Genomic DNA, 15,140 nt, shown 5'->3' on the forward strand with positions numbered 1-15,140 from the left:
CTGTTAAGAGACGGTGCCTGGGCCACACATTTATGCTCTGAGCAGCCAGGGCTCTGGGGGTATGGACAACATGCAAGGGGGTGAAAATCCTTCTCCCTTCAGTGAGCTTACTCTTGAAAAACAGAGCTTTTCAATAAAACAACGAGACCAGTAACAGTACAGAACACGTTAGAGGAGACAGAACTGCACACGAAACTCAAGGAAACAAACACTCAGCTGTAACACAACCCGATATCATGTCAGCGGTATGTAAGTATTTGCAGTAAGGATCTGCTTTAACTTTGACTAACAATCTGTTTCCACAGGCTTTAACTTGCTGCACAATTGCATCTGCTGTCCCCACATCTCCTGTCCTCCTGTTATCATATGCCCATCCCCTACTTTTGAAAAACTCCTTTGCCCCGTGCAGGTCTTCAGTTTCTTTTCCAGCCCGGTGTCCGGGAGGTAGGTCCGCTCTGGCCTCTCCTGCTGGCTTTCCCTTCAGCTAGGACCCCGGGCGAGGTCCCTGAGGCTCCCTAAGCAGAGCACGTCTCCGGCTCCCCTCACCTCTTCATTTTAGGGAGAACTAGCCCTGCTCCGGCATCGTCCATTGTCCCGACGTCTTCATACGAGCCACCGTCGCAGCTGAAATGGCTTTTAAATGGTGGTTTAACCCCCTAGTCTTTTACAGCCGTCTGACACACACCAGAGTAATTGTTTCAAACAACAATCCTCAATAACAACCCAACGAGGCCTTCAAATCAAGACTGACAGTTACTTCGTCACAGGGGAGGTTAAAAAAATAAAATAAAAAAAGACCATGAAGAAAATCTCATTGTACGGGTACCTCATTTTCACAACACAAAAGTATTTTTCCATGTTTTATTGTTAGAGACTTCACTTATTTTGAACCCTTTGTGCTGCCTGGTGTCACAGACGCAGCTAGTGATCATGGTGGTGAGTGCGTGTCGGCGTTTCCATGCAGGAAAAGGCCGTCGCCGTGGGGCCCGGCCCTCAGTTACGGGTGAAGAGAATGGGCTTTGAAATGGCAGCCGACGGCACTGATTCTGGACACTTTTTCAAGAAGCAGGGAGTTAGGCTGCTTGAAAGTGAAGAAAGGCTCACAACGGAGATGCTGACCTCTGGAGGTCGCTGCCAGGCATCTCAGCAGGGCTGGGAACTGTGTTCCAATCCTCTTAGACCTTCTTCAAGAATAACTTACTTCATCGACTACTTGCTTACCCTGAGGTGCAGTTCATGTAGGAAGGTGGAGCAATCGATTTTCCCCTCTTATTAACCAGTTTTCAAAATAATGCATTGGTTCCCAGGGTCCTCCAAAGATACGGTTTCTTCTGTGTTTTGACTGCCATGGTAACACTGTGCATTTACGCATTTGAAGTGTTGGAGTCCATTAGTGTTTTTTCCTTAGTTATCCTCTAATCGTCCCACCTCTAACCAGTAGAAACCTCATCATACTGGCTCCCGAGCCTGTTCATACAAACTCAGTGGCCTTTCATAGTTCCTTTCCTTGCATGTGACAAGACAGCCGTGGGCGCCCTGCCTCTTCCTGTGTGGTCTCGGGAATGCGCCTTCCTCACAGCGTGGAGTCACTCTGTGCAGCTGCTGTGGGACCACGGCGTCCCCGACCAAGACAGGGCAGAATGAGGAGAAGAGACAGAGACAGAGGGCGGGGAACCTACACGTGAGGAGACGCTGGAGACCAAGCTGAGGACAGAACTGAGAGAGGAGAGAGCAAACTGCAAAAATTACTGGATACGGTGACTTTAGTTATTATTACATGACATTTTCAAACTATCGCTATTGAAAGTGATGCACATTAGACTATTCACGGATGTGCTGATAAGATCTTTGCACTCACCTAAATCTTCCTGGTACAGGGTGAGGGGGGCTAGTCTCCACTTCGCTAAGTTTCAGGTTTTCCAGAACAAAACATCAAAAGGCTACTTGACACAGTCAGTTTCGCACAACCTTTAATAATGGAAGCTAAAGCTAGTTTTCATGATGTAAGTACATACCTGTGTGGGGAGACGTGAGGGACGCTGGGTTATAAGAGTCAAGAAGCAGTAATTCCTGGTTAGGAAAACTACAGTACCAAGGACCTTTAATAAAAGCTAGAGTTAGTAAAATGATCAGAGCTATCATCACACTAATGATTAAAACAGCTTGAAGGCCATTCTTGTGACGGTCGAGATGAAGGAACAGTGCTGAGAAACTGGATGTCAGCGGGAAGCTAGACGTGCAGAGGGTAGGCTGGGAGGGTGCGAAGCCGGAAAGGACAGTTCAGTGGAGGAGGGGAAGCCTGGCGCTTTGACGCTATCGCAGAAACAGAGGCCAAAACATGTCCACACACTGCAGTAGGGACGCTCAGCTGACACTGTGACTCAGGCCGCGGAGGGGAGGACACCCACGGCAGGAGCTGGTTTTCAGAAGCTGGAAGCGGCCGGCCTGTGTAGGAGGGGCACCCCATGCCAGCCCCCCGACCCAGGCAGGGTGGTGTCCGCGTGGCTGTGACAAGTCCGCGTGGCTGTGACATGTCCGCGTGGCTGTGACAAGTCCGCGTGGCTGTGACATGTCCGCGTGGCTGTGACATGTCCGTGTGGTGTGACATGTCCGCGTGGCGGTGACATGTCCGCGTGGCGGTGACATGTCCGCGTGGCTGTGACATGTCCGCGTGGCGGTGACATGTCCGCGTGGCGGTGACATGTCCGAGTGAGTGTGACATGTCCGCGTGGCTGTGACATGTCCGCGTGGCTGTGACATGTCCGCGTGGCTGTGACTTGTCCGTGTGGTGTGACATGTCCGCGTGGCTGTGACATGTCCGCATGGCTGTGACATGTCTGCGTGGCTGTGACATGACCACCCCTCTGACAGGGACAAATGCTACATCTCAGCAGAAGCGTCTTCTTATTCCTTCTTCTGATCACTTTAAAGAAGCCAGAAACTGATCATTTTTAAAGAGGTCTCCTGATGACAGGTTATGCAATACATGAGAAACGTCAGGGCCCCCAGAGCAAAGGTCCCACCATCTGGCCAAGACGTCTGTGACCACGCACCTGCAGCCTGCGCTATGCTGAGAAGACCCTAAAACCCACTGCCCTCGAGTGACCAGCAACCAGCTGTGTCAAGCGCTCCACACTGCGGCACCGGTCACCTGGCACGAGCGGGGAAGCACACACCTGAGACCCGTACGCAATCGTTCTCTGGGGGCATTCGGAAAGTGGCATTTTTGATAAGCCAGTCACTATGAGGAATGTGGCCCAGAGTCCACAATGTGAAAACCATGAAGTTAGGGAAACCACAGATACGGGATCTCAGGACATGTGACAGTGTATCTAGGTCCTGAGTCAGAGAGCAGCGGGAGACCACCTGGGGTAACGCCCTGCTCCAGGGCTGGAAGACGGCCGCAGACACAGGTCACAAGGGGTGCTGCACAGCACGCCATCTGGGAGCACGCCTGTGGTGGGCCCAGGACACGCCTTCACAGGACGGCTAACAGAAACAAGCTGTGCGGGAGGCTTCAGGCTTCAAAACGGGAAAGGCTTTGCTAAAAAGCACTCGTGCTTACTTGGCCTAGCTGAACCATGAAAGGGGCAGGCCCAGAAACCACACAAATGCTGCACCTGAAATGACCATGCAGGGAAAGGAGAAACTCCAAGGATCCACAAACGTCATGGTGTTCTGTGACAGTCCTAAGTTACGTCGCTCGTAAGTGTTCTGAGCGCTATCTAATTCAGGTAAAGTAGTATGGTGGATGCATGTGTGTGTGCGTGAGCACGTGTGTGTGCGTGTGTGAGCACGTGTGTGCGTGTGTGGCAGCTATGTTTAGAGGCTCACATTTATTATTTTTTAAGCCAGGATGCAGAAGGAAGTCCTGTTAAAAGCCAGTGACTCAGTGACATCTATAAACAGCATTTGCCCACCCCATTAGGGAATTACGGAAACAGCTATACGTACAAGAAAGCCATCAAAACCAATTTACTGTTGCTAACAGCAGAACACAGGCTATGTTCTCGCTTCGGTAATGTCTATTATTTACTTCTCAGTAATGGACGAGTTGCTTTCAAAGACCGAGAACAGGTCACACTACTTTCTGTGAGTTAAAAAGCAAGGCAGTGGTGGTAAGTATCTGAAGTTTCTATGTACAGAAAATGGCCTATTTCTAATAAAATCACGTAAGGCTCCTTTGAGCCATTGTTCCAATGTCATCCTTCACTCTCTGTGTCAACTGCTGGAAGACAAAGAATGTTCTGTGAGGAGCGCTCACAGCTCAGCTCACAGAGAAGACGGGCTGCCATCCTGCTCCATGGCTCCTCTGCGTTCCTTGTCACCTGGGCGTGTCATGTCCTGTCTACTACCTGACTTCTCGCCTTGAAGAGGAGGAGTCACACGATCAGCAAGAGCTAGTGTGATGGATGGCTGTGTCCCTCAGACACGCCCCAGACAGGGAGCCACCGCTGGGCTGTGCTTCACTCTGCTGGGTCTTACAAGTGGGTGACGAAGGGGGCACCTTACAGTTCAAGTGAATTCAATGTGCCTTTCATGTCACCTGAGTGAGATGACACATACCAAATGGTAAAACAATGTCCCAAACACAGCAGTGACCCAGATATGGAACGAAAGGCAGAAGAATCTATTACAATGCTTCTAGTTGTGGGCAGTGGCGCTCATTTCCCCAAATATGTGGTATTAGGCTATCTAAAACATTTCTGTAGTTGGTGTGTGACCCCCCAAGTGCATTTCCAGGCACAATTGGACGACACCACAATCTCTAGAGAGAATGGGAGCTGGCAGCAAATGTGGTATGTGCTTTAATGGGTGGGGCTTGTCACCAAGGGACGTGGCTGTTTGTAGGAAACTGTGAAGACAGGGGAGGAAAGGATGAAACTGAGCAAAGTTAACGGTGGCTCTGTCCATGGCAGAGTGTGTTGAAATCCGTGAGACACCTGCTGGCGCTAAGTCTCCAGAAGGCTCTCATGAGATCTGTGATTGTGTGTGTGTATGTGTGCACATATGTTCTCATGTGTACATACAGTACCTACCCATCCGTCCGTCCATTCATCCATCCGTCCGTCCGTCCATCCATCCATCCATCCATCCATCCATCCATCCATCCATCCATCCATCCATTACCCATCCATCCATCCATTACCCACCCATCCATCCATCCATCCATCCATCCATTACCCATCCATCCATCCATCCAGCCTTCCATCACCCATCCATCCATCCATCCATCCATCACCCATCCATCCATCCATCCATCCATCCATTACCCATCCATCCATCCATTACCCATCCATCCATCCATTACCCATCCATCCATCCATTACCCATCCATCCATCATCCATCCATCCATCCATCCATCCATCCATTACCCACCCATCTATCCATCCATCCATCCATCCATCCATTACCCATCCATCCATCCATCCATCCATCCATCCATCCATCCATCCATCCATTACCCATCCATCCATCCATTACCCATCCATCCATCCATCCATCATCCATCCATCCATCCATCCATCCATTACCCATCCATCCACCCAATATTTACTAACAGGTTTTGAGAGTCACATTCTCAGACAACAGGGAGGAAAACAACATTTTTCTTCCTACCTTTTGCCCCTATTCCAGCCAAGAAAGAGTTAGAGCTCCTGCCCTGTAAGCTATCTCACACTTCATGGATGTGACACCCATTATTACAGGATAGCCGGTATTTAAAAAGGTTAGCAAACTGTGTTATGGAAATGCACTCAAACAGAAAATCCAGAAGCCAAGTGGGCGCAAATTTACCAAAGTAATATCAAAGTCGAGCACAGTCTGTGTGGTGAGCCTAACCCTGATAACATGTCATAGTTATTAAAAGGCAGCTGCTTGGACTCAGCTCAGAGCCCCCACAGCTAAGGGTCCCTGTAGGCGTTTCTGGGTAAGGTCAACTCTGATTATGCCCCAAACCAGTAAAAAATCCTAGTAAAAATATCAGGGTTATTTTTTTTGGGGGGGAGGGTGGTTCTCTTTAAAGGATCTGATATTCTTGTCATGAATAAATTTATACACGGTGAAGAAAAGTGTTTCGATGCCAGCACCAAACGAATGGTTTCTTTAAAGGGTCTGAACGAGCGACGCAGGATTCAGGAGCTGCGCCTGGGTACACAGCATCGTCTTGTGCAGAACACAAGCTGCATAAGGAAGGACTAAACCGTGGAAACGGAAGCAGAGTGTGTTGGCCGGCCGGCCTGAGGCTGAGACGCCCACTGAGGCGTGTGGTCTGGCTCCTCTAAGGCTGCGTTGTGTGTCAGCGGCCTAGAAACGCCACTAGGTTTCTATTATAACAGTAACAGTCACAATAACCACACTTGTGTTAACCATTCCTCTCGGCCCTCGCAGGAGGCGCGCACCATCATCGTCTCCATTTTGTAAGAGGGGGCTGAGGTATGGAGACCAGCGTGTCACGCAGGAGAGTGGAGGCTGGCCGAGGGCTCTGCCCTTGGAGCAGACGGGACCAGGGGGAGGGAAAACAGAAAGGAAAGGAGGACAGAGCAGGGACAGAGGAGGAGAACCTGCAGGCCCCGGGGCAGGTCACCCTCAGGTGCCAGCCACTGTCCAGCCACGCCCCGACTGTCCTTGGGGAGCTGCAGGCTCCGCGGCTCTAAAAGTCGTCTGCAGGAAGAGATGTGTGGCAGGGGCAGACTTACTGCAGGAAAATATTGGAATTACCCGCCGTTAACATTTAGATTTGAACAGGGACATTTTGTGGCTCTAAAATGCCAATGTTGTAACCCAAAGGCATTTTAGACTTCACGCTTAGAGGATATTCTCAGGGAGGCAGGTCGAAGACAGAGCTTGGAACACACCTAAGATCTCACCCTTTAATTAAGTGAAACACCAACCTTTTAGATAATAGCTGTCTGCATTTAAACTGCTTGACAACCTATAAGATATCTTCATTGAAAGCGTACCCTATCTGACCCTCATGCAGTTCCAGGAGGGTAACATGTTCCTGTTCTACAGGTAAAGAAACCAACTCGGAGAGGAAGGGGTGGGGCCAGTGGGTGCCAGAGGCCCCTGAACCCGGAGGTCGCTGCAGATCGGTGCTCTTCTCAGACCTGCTTTCCAGGCAGGGGAGCCTGGGCAGGACCCTGGGAGTCCCAGCTGCACCCAGTTTAAGGCCCAACACCAGGCTACTACAGGTAAAGGGATAAAGCAGACAAGTATAGTGTGGGATAATCTCTCTCTACAAAGTAGAGAGTTTATTCATGCTTTTAAATAAAACCAAACCTAAAGTTAGTTTGAGAATCAAAGTTTTTTTTATCAAGTCCTTCCAGGCGTGCTGACAGACAGCCAAGGCCATGGCGCCCGTGTGTGGCACGGGGGCCGTGCGGTCTGGCCTGGATGCGGTGACACTGTCAGGTGCCTGGAGGACAGGTCTGTGCCCACAGCCCAGGAGGGGACATTCCAGAGCATCCTGCAGGGGCCCTTTCTGAAGCACGCGTCAGCCACTAGGAGCCTGTCCGTCACAGAAGTTGTGGGAGGCTGGGCACACAGCCCTGAGAGGACAGGGCAGGGACTGGGGCAGAGCCATGTAACGGCCTGCATCCAGGCTCCAGAAGAAGGGCAGCTTCATTCCTTTCCAAGGGGCACCATTTCCCGCGTGTGCCCGGCCGAGCGCTCTATGCAAACGCACCTGTGTGCGGGCTGCTTGGACTAGGACAGGCCAACATCACACACAGGGGCCTGGGGACGTGCTGCCAGCACCAGCAGCATTGGCGTCTCCTGGGAACTCGTGGGAGAGGCAGACCTGCTAGTTCAGACAGGAGTCGGTGCCCTTTCCTTCCTCCAGGTGGCCTTGGTGTCACCTTGTTTGAGAAGTGACACCACTCTGTCACATCAGCTTCAAACGGAAAGGATGCTGCTTTAAACTAACAACTCTAGTGCCCTAGGAAAACTGCAGGAAAACATGCTTGCTTACCACATGCCCACATGTCCACTGGCTTTCCATAAGGGTCTTTACGTAAGACTTCTGGAGAGAGGTACCCAGGTGTGCCGGCGAAACCTAGGGAAGACAGAGAGCGTGAGTCAGGGCTCGTGCCAGGATGCCGCGGAGGGGCAGACCCAGGGAGAGCCCCCTGTCTGCGCTGCTCCGTCTGACGACGTTTGCCCACACAGGACAGGCTCTCGGAGGTGGACATAATGCAGGCTGCTTTACAGCAGCACGGACGGACACTGACCTGTCCGCTCTGTAGCTTAGACATCAGTCCCTGGCCTTTCAGACACCAGACCAGCCCCCGGTACTGCCGTCCTCCCCATCGCCTGTGTGTAGGGGACGGGACACCCCCCCAGTGCACCACCAGGGCGTGTGGGCCAAAGGCACCTGAGGCACAGCAGGTGCAGGAAGTTCCCTCAGGAGCCCTTTGTACCCCAGAGTAGGGCACACATTTCCTGTGAGACCATACCCCCCCCAACCCCCCCAGCAGGAGGGGGGCCCTGGGCGGAGGAGGCAGCCGTACAGACACACCCACTGCAAGGACCCCTCCCCCACTGCCCCTGAGCCCCCGGGCACTTCCCCGACTCAGCACTTCCACGACTCAGCGCCTCCCCGACTCAGCGCCTCCCCGACTCAGCGCCTCCCCGACTCAGCGCCTCCCCGACTCAGCACTTCCCCGCTCAGCCCCCCCCCCCAAAGCCCTCTCCATTCATCACTGGGTTACAATGGGACGTCAGGTCCTGGTCTACTCTTCCTTTGGGTCCTCATTTCTTTTCTAGAAAGGCCTCTCTGTGAGCATAAAAATTAAACTATTGACACCACATAAAATGAGTGTGCTTTCCTCCTGTCAATGTCTTTTGTGGGCTCAGTTCACAGGCCCCACCCACAGACCTCACTGCCTCAGGGGCGGGGAGATGAGGCCGAATCGAAGGCAGCCTTAGGACCTTGCAAAAGATGGCAGTTGTCATGATACTGCATGACTTTATTATGAGAAGTACGCACTTATAAAATAAAGGACGCAAAACACAGGTCTTCAGAACAAACTTAAAGCACCTTTCCAGTACATCATCTTGAAAGTGAGGTGGTCTACGATGGTTGGGGAATGAGGATGAGCATGTATGAGGCCTCACCAGGAAAACAGAGCCTCCCAGAACACGTCAGAGGCTCCCTGTCCTCACACATGATCAGTGTGTACTTGTCAGCAGCACCTGGACGGCTCACTACTGAACAGCTCCACTGTCGGGAAGACACGTAGTAGGTGACAGTGGCTGGCACAGTCTGACATCATAGGTCACGTGGACCCCAGGAAGACTCACTTAAATAACAACAAATTTACAGCTCGAATCTGGAGTAAAATCGCTCTCCCTATTCCTGAAAATAATAGTTTTCAAGTAAAATATTTACTTAAAACATACCAAAAAATAAACGTTTTCATTTGGAAGTTTTGTTGAAAGGCACACATAAAAACCGGAACGATTTTCTTTACAGGGGAATATAGTCAGGAATTCCTGCAAGCCACAAATCCCTGATGAAGCATGGTATAGAGTTACTGGGATGGAAAGTGCTTTCCCCACGTCCCTGTCCGAGGATACTTGCTAAGCACAAATGACGTGCAAAGAGCTGTAAAACCAAGCTTGCACGCAATGGCACGTGACTTCTCTCAATGAAACACTGCAGAAGAGGAGGCACAGATTTCAGAGCCCCCATTTTTATTACTTACCCTCTGTCCTGTAGGAGGACGGCGCGGGCAGTGACAGGGGCCCCACAAAGGACCTGCTTGCTGGCACTTAGGCGGCACCCTCGACTTCACTGCAGAAGCGTCTGCTTGGCGCGGTGATGTGTGGGAATGCCTGAGTCTCAGGGTGGTGGCAGGCATCGTCCCAGGAGGGAGGCCCAGCCACGATTGGTGGGAACCCTGCTCTCTCCCCAGCCCGCCAGTGGAGACACACACAGGGAGCCCGGGCAGAGACCTCGCCAGAGTCCAGGTCACAGACGGGCCGGACCTGCACGTCCCCTCCCTCACCCAACCCCTTTCCTTTCCATCCCCTCTGAGCCCTGACCTGATGGATCTCTTCAAGGTCTTGAGAACAGACTTCTCATCCTACCCTTGATGTTACCTTTTCTGTTCCCGAAACCCCCCAATTGTTCTCGAACAGAGGAAGGCCCTAAATAATCCCTCTCAGTGACCTTCTCGGCTGACCAGTTCTCAGCGGTCCTTCCCACTATGAATTTCCACCCCTTTGTGCATACAATCTGTGCTCTGCCGTCTAGAACTGGTACGTTAGTGTGGGTCTAAAATGGCTTTGTGGAATACATTGGTAATGATATTTCACTCAATGGAAGAGAGGGGAAGTCAGTCTGTGTCAGTAAGGATGACAACGCCATTTGAATGAAGTCATTAGGAACCTCTTCCGGAGATGACACAAACGCTCCAAGAACACAGCACGTTCCCTCTCATTTAGCTCCATTTCAGCAGCCGTGGGTGGGGCGGGGGACTCCTCCTAAGAACACGAGCAGGCGTCTAAATGCAGGCTCGTTAAGAATCGGTGTGAGTGCCCGAGCTCTCTTGGAGTCAGGGATACCGAGGCCGATGAAACTCATAAGAATCCAGCTTATCACGATACATGCTGCCCGCGAGGAATGACGAGAGCCAGCCTTCTTCAGAGGCAGCAAACGTCTCTCCCTCTAAAAACCAACAGGGGCATCAGAGCCCAGAGAAAACAGAATCACTTGCTGTAGCCAATGCAACATGTTGTCATTAAAAAAACCTTACTATTGTTTAAAAGGACCTACTACCAAGCAACAAAACAAGTCTTCCGTGAAACAGGATTGTGTTAGTGATCCTTTCTCCCAGCAGCAATGAAAACTAGAAACGTGCTGTACACAGAATTGAGTCCCAGTCCCCAGGAACGATGGGCTGCGTGTGCACATGGCTCCTGGGTAAACGCTCCAGTCACCTTACCAAGTCTAGTGACACATGGTGTCACCAAGCATTCCTGGCTCGTGTTCAAATAGATTGGGGCCAAGAAGAAAGAAGAAGGAACGTGGGAAAAACAAATATTTGGGACTTGAAAATGAGAATTAAGAAAAAAAAAATCAAACCCAATAAGAAGCTTCTATAATGCCTAGTACAGTTTTATTGTTTTATTTGTAATTGGCTTCTTATTTCATTAAAATAAAATTATTTAAAAGCCTGAAGCTCAGGCGTAATTATACATAATAAAGAAAGAGTTCCATTTTTCTTATTAAAATAAAAAGCTCGCCCCCGCTGACACTGATGTTACACTTTAAAAGATAAAATTAATGAGTCAAAAAATGAGACTATGATGGCAGATAATACTGAGTAAGTATCAAAACAAGTCATTCACACTAAAACACGTCTCTCCTCCGGAGCCAGATGGCGGAACCCAGAGACAAGCAGCGGCTCGCATGCCGGCTTCCCCTCCCGCGAGCAGTCACTCGAACTCGAGCAGACCCGGGGGTTCTCTTAAACTTACAAACGATGTTTTTCTACACTTGAGAAGTGCTGACTTGTCTCAGAACTTAAAAGGCACCTGCTGAAAGGCATGACTCGCCTATGTCCCTGAGCGAGAGTGCAGCGGCTCACGGCCACACAGGACGGGCCCGCCTGCCGATGTGTCACTGCTTCTTGGGACCAGCCTGCTCTAAGAGATGAATCAGCACCTCTGGAAAGGCAGGAGTTTTATTTGGATGTTCTTACTTTCACAAGCCTGCCATCCACTCTTGCACTCACTGAATCACTCGGCGGCTGTCACTGTGACAAAGAAGTGTGACACTGGGTTTCACACTGAGATGGTTTTCAAAACTCACTGAACAGTTCTCACAGTGCGCCCTGCGAATGAGGCATGTGGTTACCTAATGGGCAGAAGCCAGGGACTCTATTCAAAGAGCAGAATGTCCCGACAGCCTGCGGGCTTAGAGAACATGAGTGCCGAGCTGACCCTGAAGGGGATGGGCGCTCAGAGCCCACACGCTCAGATGCATCGTGTATGGCTGGTGTCCAGTTCAGCCTCAGCTCTGGTCGTAAGGCCCCCAGTCCTGTCCTGACACCCAGTCTGGACCCAGGTATTGCAGTTCAGCCCTGAGCCTATGAGTCCCCGGAGTCCCCCTTTTGGCATCCTGCCTCACACCCCAAGTCTCGTGAAGCGAGGTCCTGCTTTGTTCTACACAGAACCCAACCTCTGGGCCACGAGTTCGGAGAACCTGCCTGCCTGCATGCCTGGGACTGGCTCCCGTGTCCTCTTGAGTCCCAGCCACCCTCACGCGGAATGTGAACACTGCCTCAGCCTAACCGGCTTCTGACCCGCAGGCTACCGGTCCTGAAGCATCTGCCATACTGCTGTCCAGACCGGCAGTACGTAACAGAAACCAGTTTCGTCCCTCTCATGCAAAACCGTCACATCTCTGGAACTTTGAAAAGCAGAACCCGTCCGAAGGACCCAGGCGCCCTTCCCCCCGTGCCAACGTTATCTTCAGCACTAGCAGGTTTCTGCGTGAGCCAAGCCTTCTTCTGGTGCCCTCATCTCCTTGTCTGCCAGGGAACAAACCCTCGTTCAGCCAGGAGGGAGGCGGCAGTGTTACGCCGTCACCGGCAGGCCCCAGAGGCAGCAGAACACCCACACACGCTGGTCGGTGCCCTACATTCGCGGCCGGTGGTCGCCGAGGCCACAGTGCCAGCACCTGCCATCCGAGCAGGACCTGCCGTCTGAGCCACACGTCTGTCCCACCTTGGGGACAACCCCACTGCTTCCTCTCCTCGTGTATCCTTTATCTGTGTAAACCACACTCTTGCCCAGGACACAGAGGTCTTTGCAGCTCAGATTCACAGAGGTCTAATTCCACTTACTTTGCTTTGCAATTAACAGGATCAAACGTATTCAGATGTCAACACATGGCAAACCAGATGCCAAGTCTGGAGGTGTTAAATACATCTGTTGGGTAAGGAGAGACCTAGGGGAAAAGGTGCTATTGACCTCAGGGAGGGTCATAGTCAGGTCCCAGGATGGGTGGCATCAAATAGGGTCGTAACCTAGGCTGCTGGCATGGGAGATGGGAGCTGCCAACCACCACCCCATTACCCGCTGGGCAGATTCCAGACGAGGTGTATGCTGGGAGCTCTGGGCAGGTGTTAGGAGGTGTGCAGTTAGGGACCCAGAGGCGCTGCATGTAAACCAAAAGCAGGCACCTTTTGAGTTCTCTGCTTCCCATTGTTCAGGGAAAAGCAGTGAGAAGTGAAGCCTTTTAAAAGTTTTATCAACCCTCAATACACAGAGAGTCAGAAAAGAAATAAGACTGAGGCTGCAGAGAGGTTATATTATAAAACATTCCAAGAGAAACGGGTTAATACTGGGAAATGACAGCAACAGAGGCAGAAGGAAGTCAATGGGTGAAATAATTTATCAGGCTAAACATGGAAACAGTCCATAAGCCTGGATAGAAATACTATAATTTAAATTTGTTTAGAGTTAACTTCTTCCTTAGTTGTAAGGAAACACATTTCATCATATAGAAATTTAAAAATTATCAAAATCTGAGAGAGGAAATGGGCACTTTGGAGAAAGGAGATAATGAACACGAAACCATCAAACGCGTCTGTGTGCACGAATCACAAAGATTTGTGACACATTCTGCAAGTGCTTCCTGAGTACCTGCTATGTGCATAGTAGCTTTTAGCAACACAACTTCCTCACGAATAAAACACGAACTCCGAATACTGCAAATGTCTTAGTAGACCTGAGGACAGGACCCATTTTCTCACCCATCCTTTAAGAAAAAAGTCTGCATGTCCTTGCTCTCCTATAATATTCTCCCTTAAATTACTTCTCGATTCTAGGCCCTGTAATGTCAGTAAAATTAAGTGCTGATGAAAGCCCGACACCTTCAAACTGGTCAAGCTGCTAGAAGGAACCTTTCCGTGTCCCCTGCCTGGAAGTGGGCGGGACGTGACGGGCGCGGCGGGAGGCCGGGCCTTACTCACCAAACCACGCCTGCTGATCCCCTTGAACTTCGATGGCCAGGCCGAAGTCTGCCAGTTTCACGGCTGCCCCCTTGGACTTGCTGGCTAAAAGCAAATTCTCAGGCTTTATTTAGAAAGAAAAAGGAAGATGAAGTGAGAACCAATTTTAAGTGGCTATTCAAAATTAACAACATTTTACAAGATTAGGAAAACAGCAAAAAGGCATGCATGGCCCTGTTTCCCAAAGACTGTCATTCCTAAACCCCAGGGAAAATATGGTTAGAAATGTGAAAAGTTACCACGTGTGCAGGTCCAGAAAGATGCAATAACACACGGGGCGATGCTGGGCAGAGGGGGGCTGTGCTTGGGGGACCAAATGCAAGGAGCCCCCTCCAACCTGCTCACATGCTTCCAGGAGCCGCTGCACTCCAGCCCTGGCCACAGACAGACTCAGAAGCCTAACAGAGCACACACACACTGCCAGCAGAAGGAAACTTGGCAAAGGATGACAGAGTTGGAAAAATCTACCGACATTTGGCAAATGAAACTGCAAATGAAATCCTAGTTGACTTCAAGAGTTTGGACCCAAATGTAGGCACTTTGATTTCTCGAAGTTTCCAAACAATTTCTGTGCAGATTTTGGAATCTTATTTGGCATTATGTGTTAGAATTGCTGTCTTTAAGAATCTGTTTATTCTTAAAGGCAGAAAGAGGGTACTACTATTTGCCAAATGTTATAGTTAGCTTCTTAAAACATAATTCACGTCCTCAAAGTGATTCAAAGTATGACTTATATATTTTGTTTTTACATCTTGCAATACGATGAGAAAGATGCTTTTGTATTTCCTTGGGACCTCGAGGACTAATAACTCAGTGTTGGAATAAGGCTGTTTCTATCCCACTGTTTCCCAACCAGACCTTTGAGACACTGGTACTCTGACAATAGGAACCAGGACGAAGCCTGGCGTTTCCCAGGACCGCCTGTGTGGACATGAAATAAAAGGAGAAGGTGGTCGGGAAAGGAGGCCTGCTTCATCTATGCAGTGAGGCCCGACTCACACGCAGGCACACGGAGACAGGCACGGCTGCACTGGGTGAGGACACGAGTGACAGGTGGTTCTGCATCTTTTTACCTCGGGACGACTGAGACCCAGCAAATTTGGAGGTGTGTCTCA

The 15,140-nt window shown here is 50.5% G+C and overlaps 1 protein-coding gene across 14 annotated transcripts in view; it reads right to left on the minus strand.

Moving 5' to 3' along the window:
* Positions 1-15,140, minus strand: part of CAMK2D (calcium/calmodulin dependent protein kinase II delta) — a gene marked incomplete at its 3' end in the record, with an annotated part of 206,572 nt that overhangs the window by 39,193 nt on the left and 152,239 nt on the right. For all 14 annotated transcript variants that reach the window (XM_081077257.1, XM_081077256.1, XM_081077266.1 and 11 more), the window contains exons 7-8: positions 13,987-14,089; positions 7,974-8,057 (exon numbers count right to left, since the gene is read on the minus strand). In XM_081077257.1, the coding sequence (XP_080933383.1) occupies positions 7,974-8,057; positions 13,987-14,089 (187 nt within the window). The remainder of the gene's footprint in view (positions 1-7,973; positions 8,058-13,986; positions 14,090-15,140) is intronic.

Source organism: Rhinolophus hipposideros, assembly GCF_964194185.1.
Source record: "Rhinolophus hipposideros genome assembly, chromosome: 16".
Lineage (NCBI taxonomy): Eukaryota > Metazoa > Chordata > Mammalia > Chiroptera > Rhinolophidae > Rhinolophus > Rhinolophus hipposideros.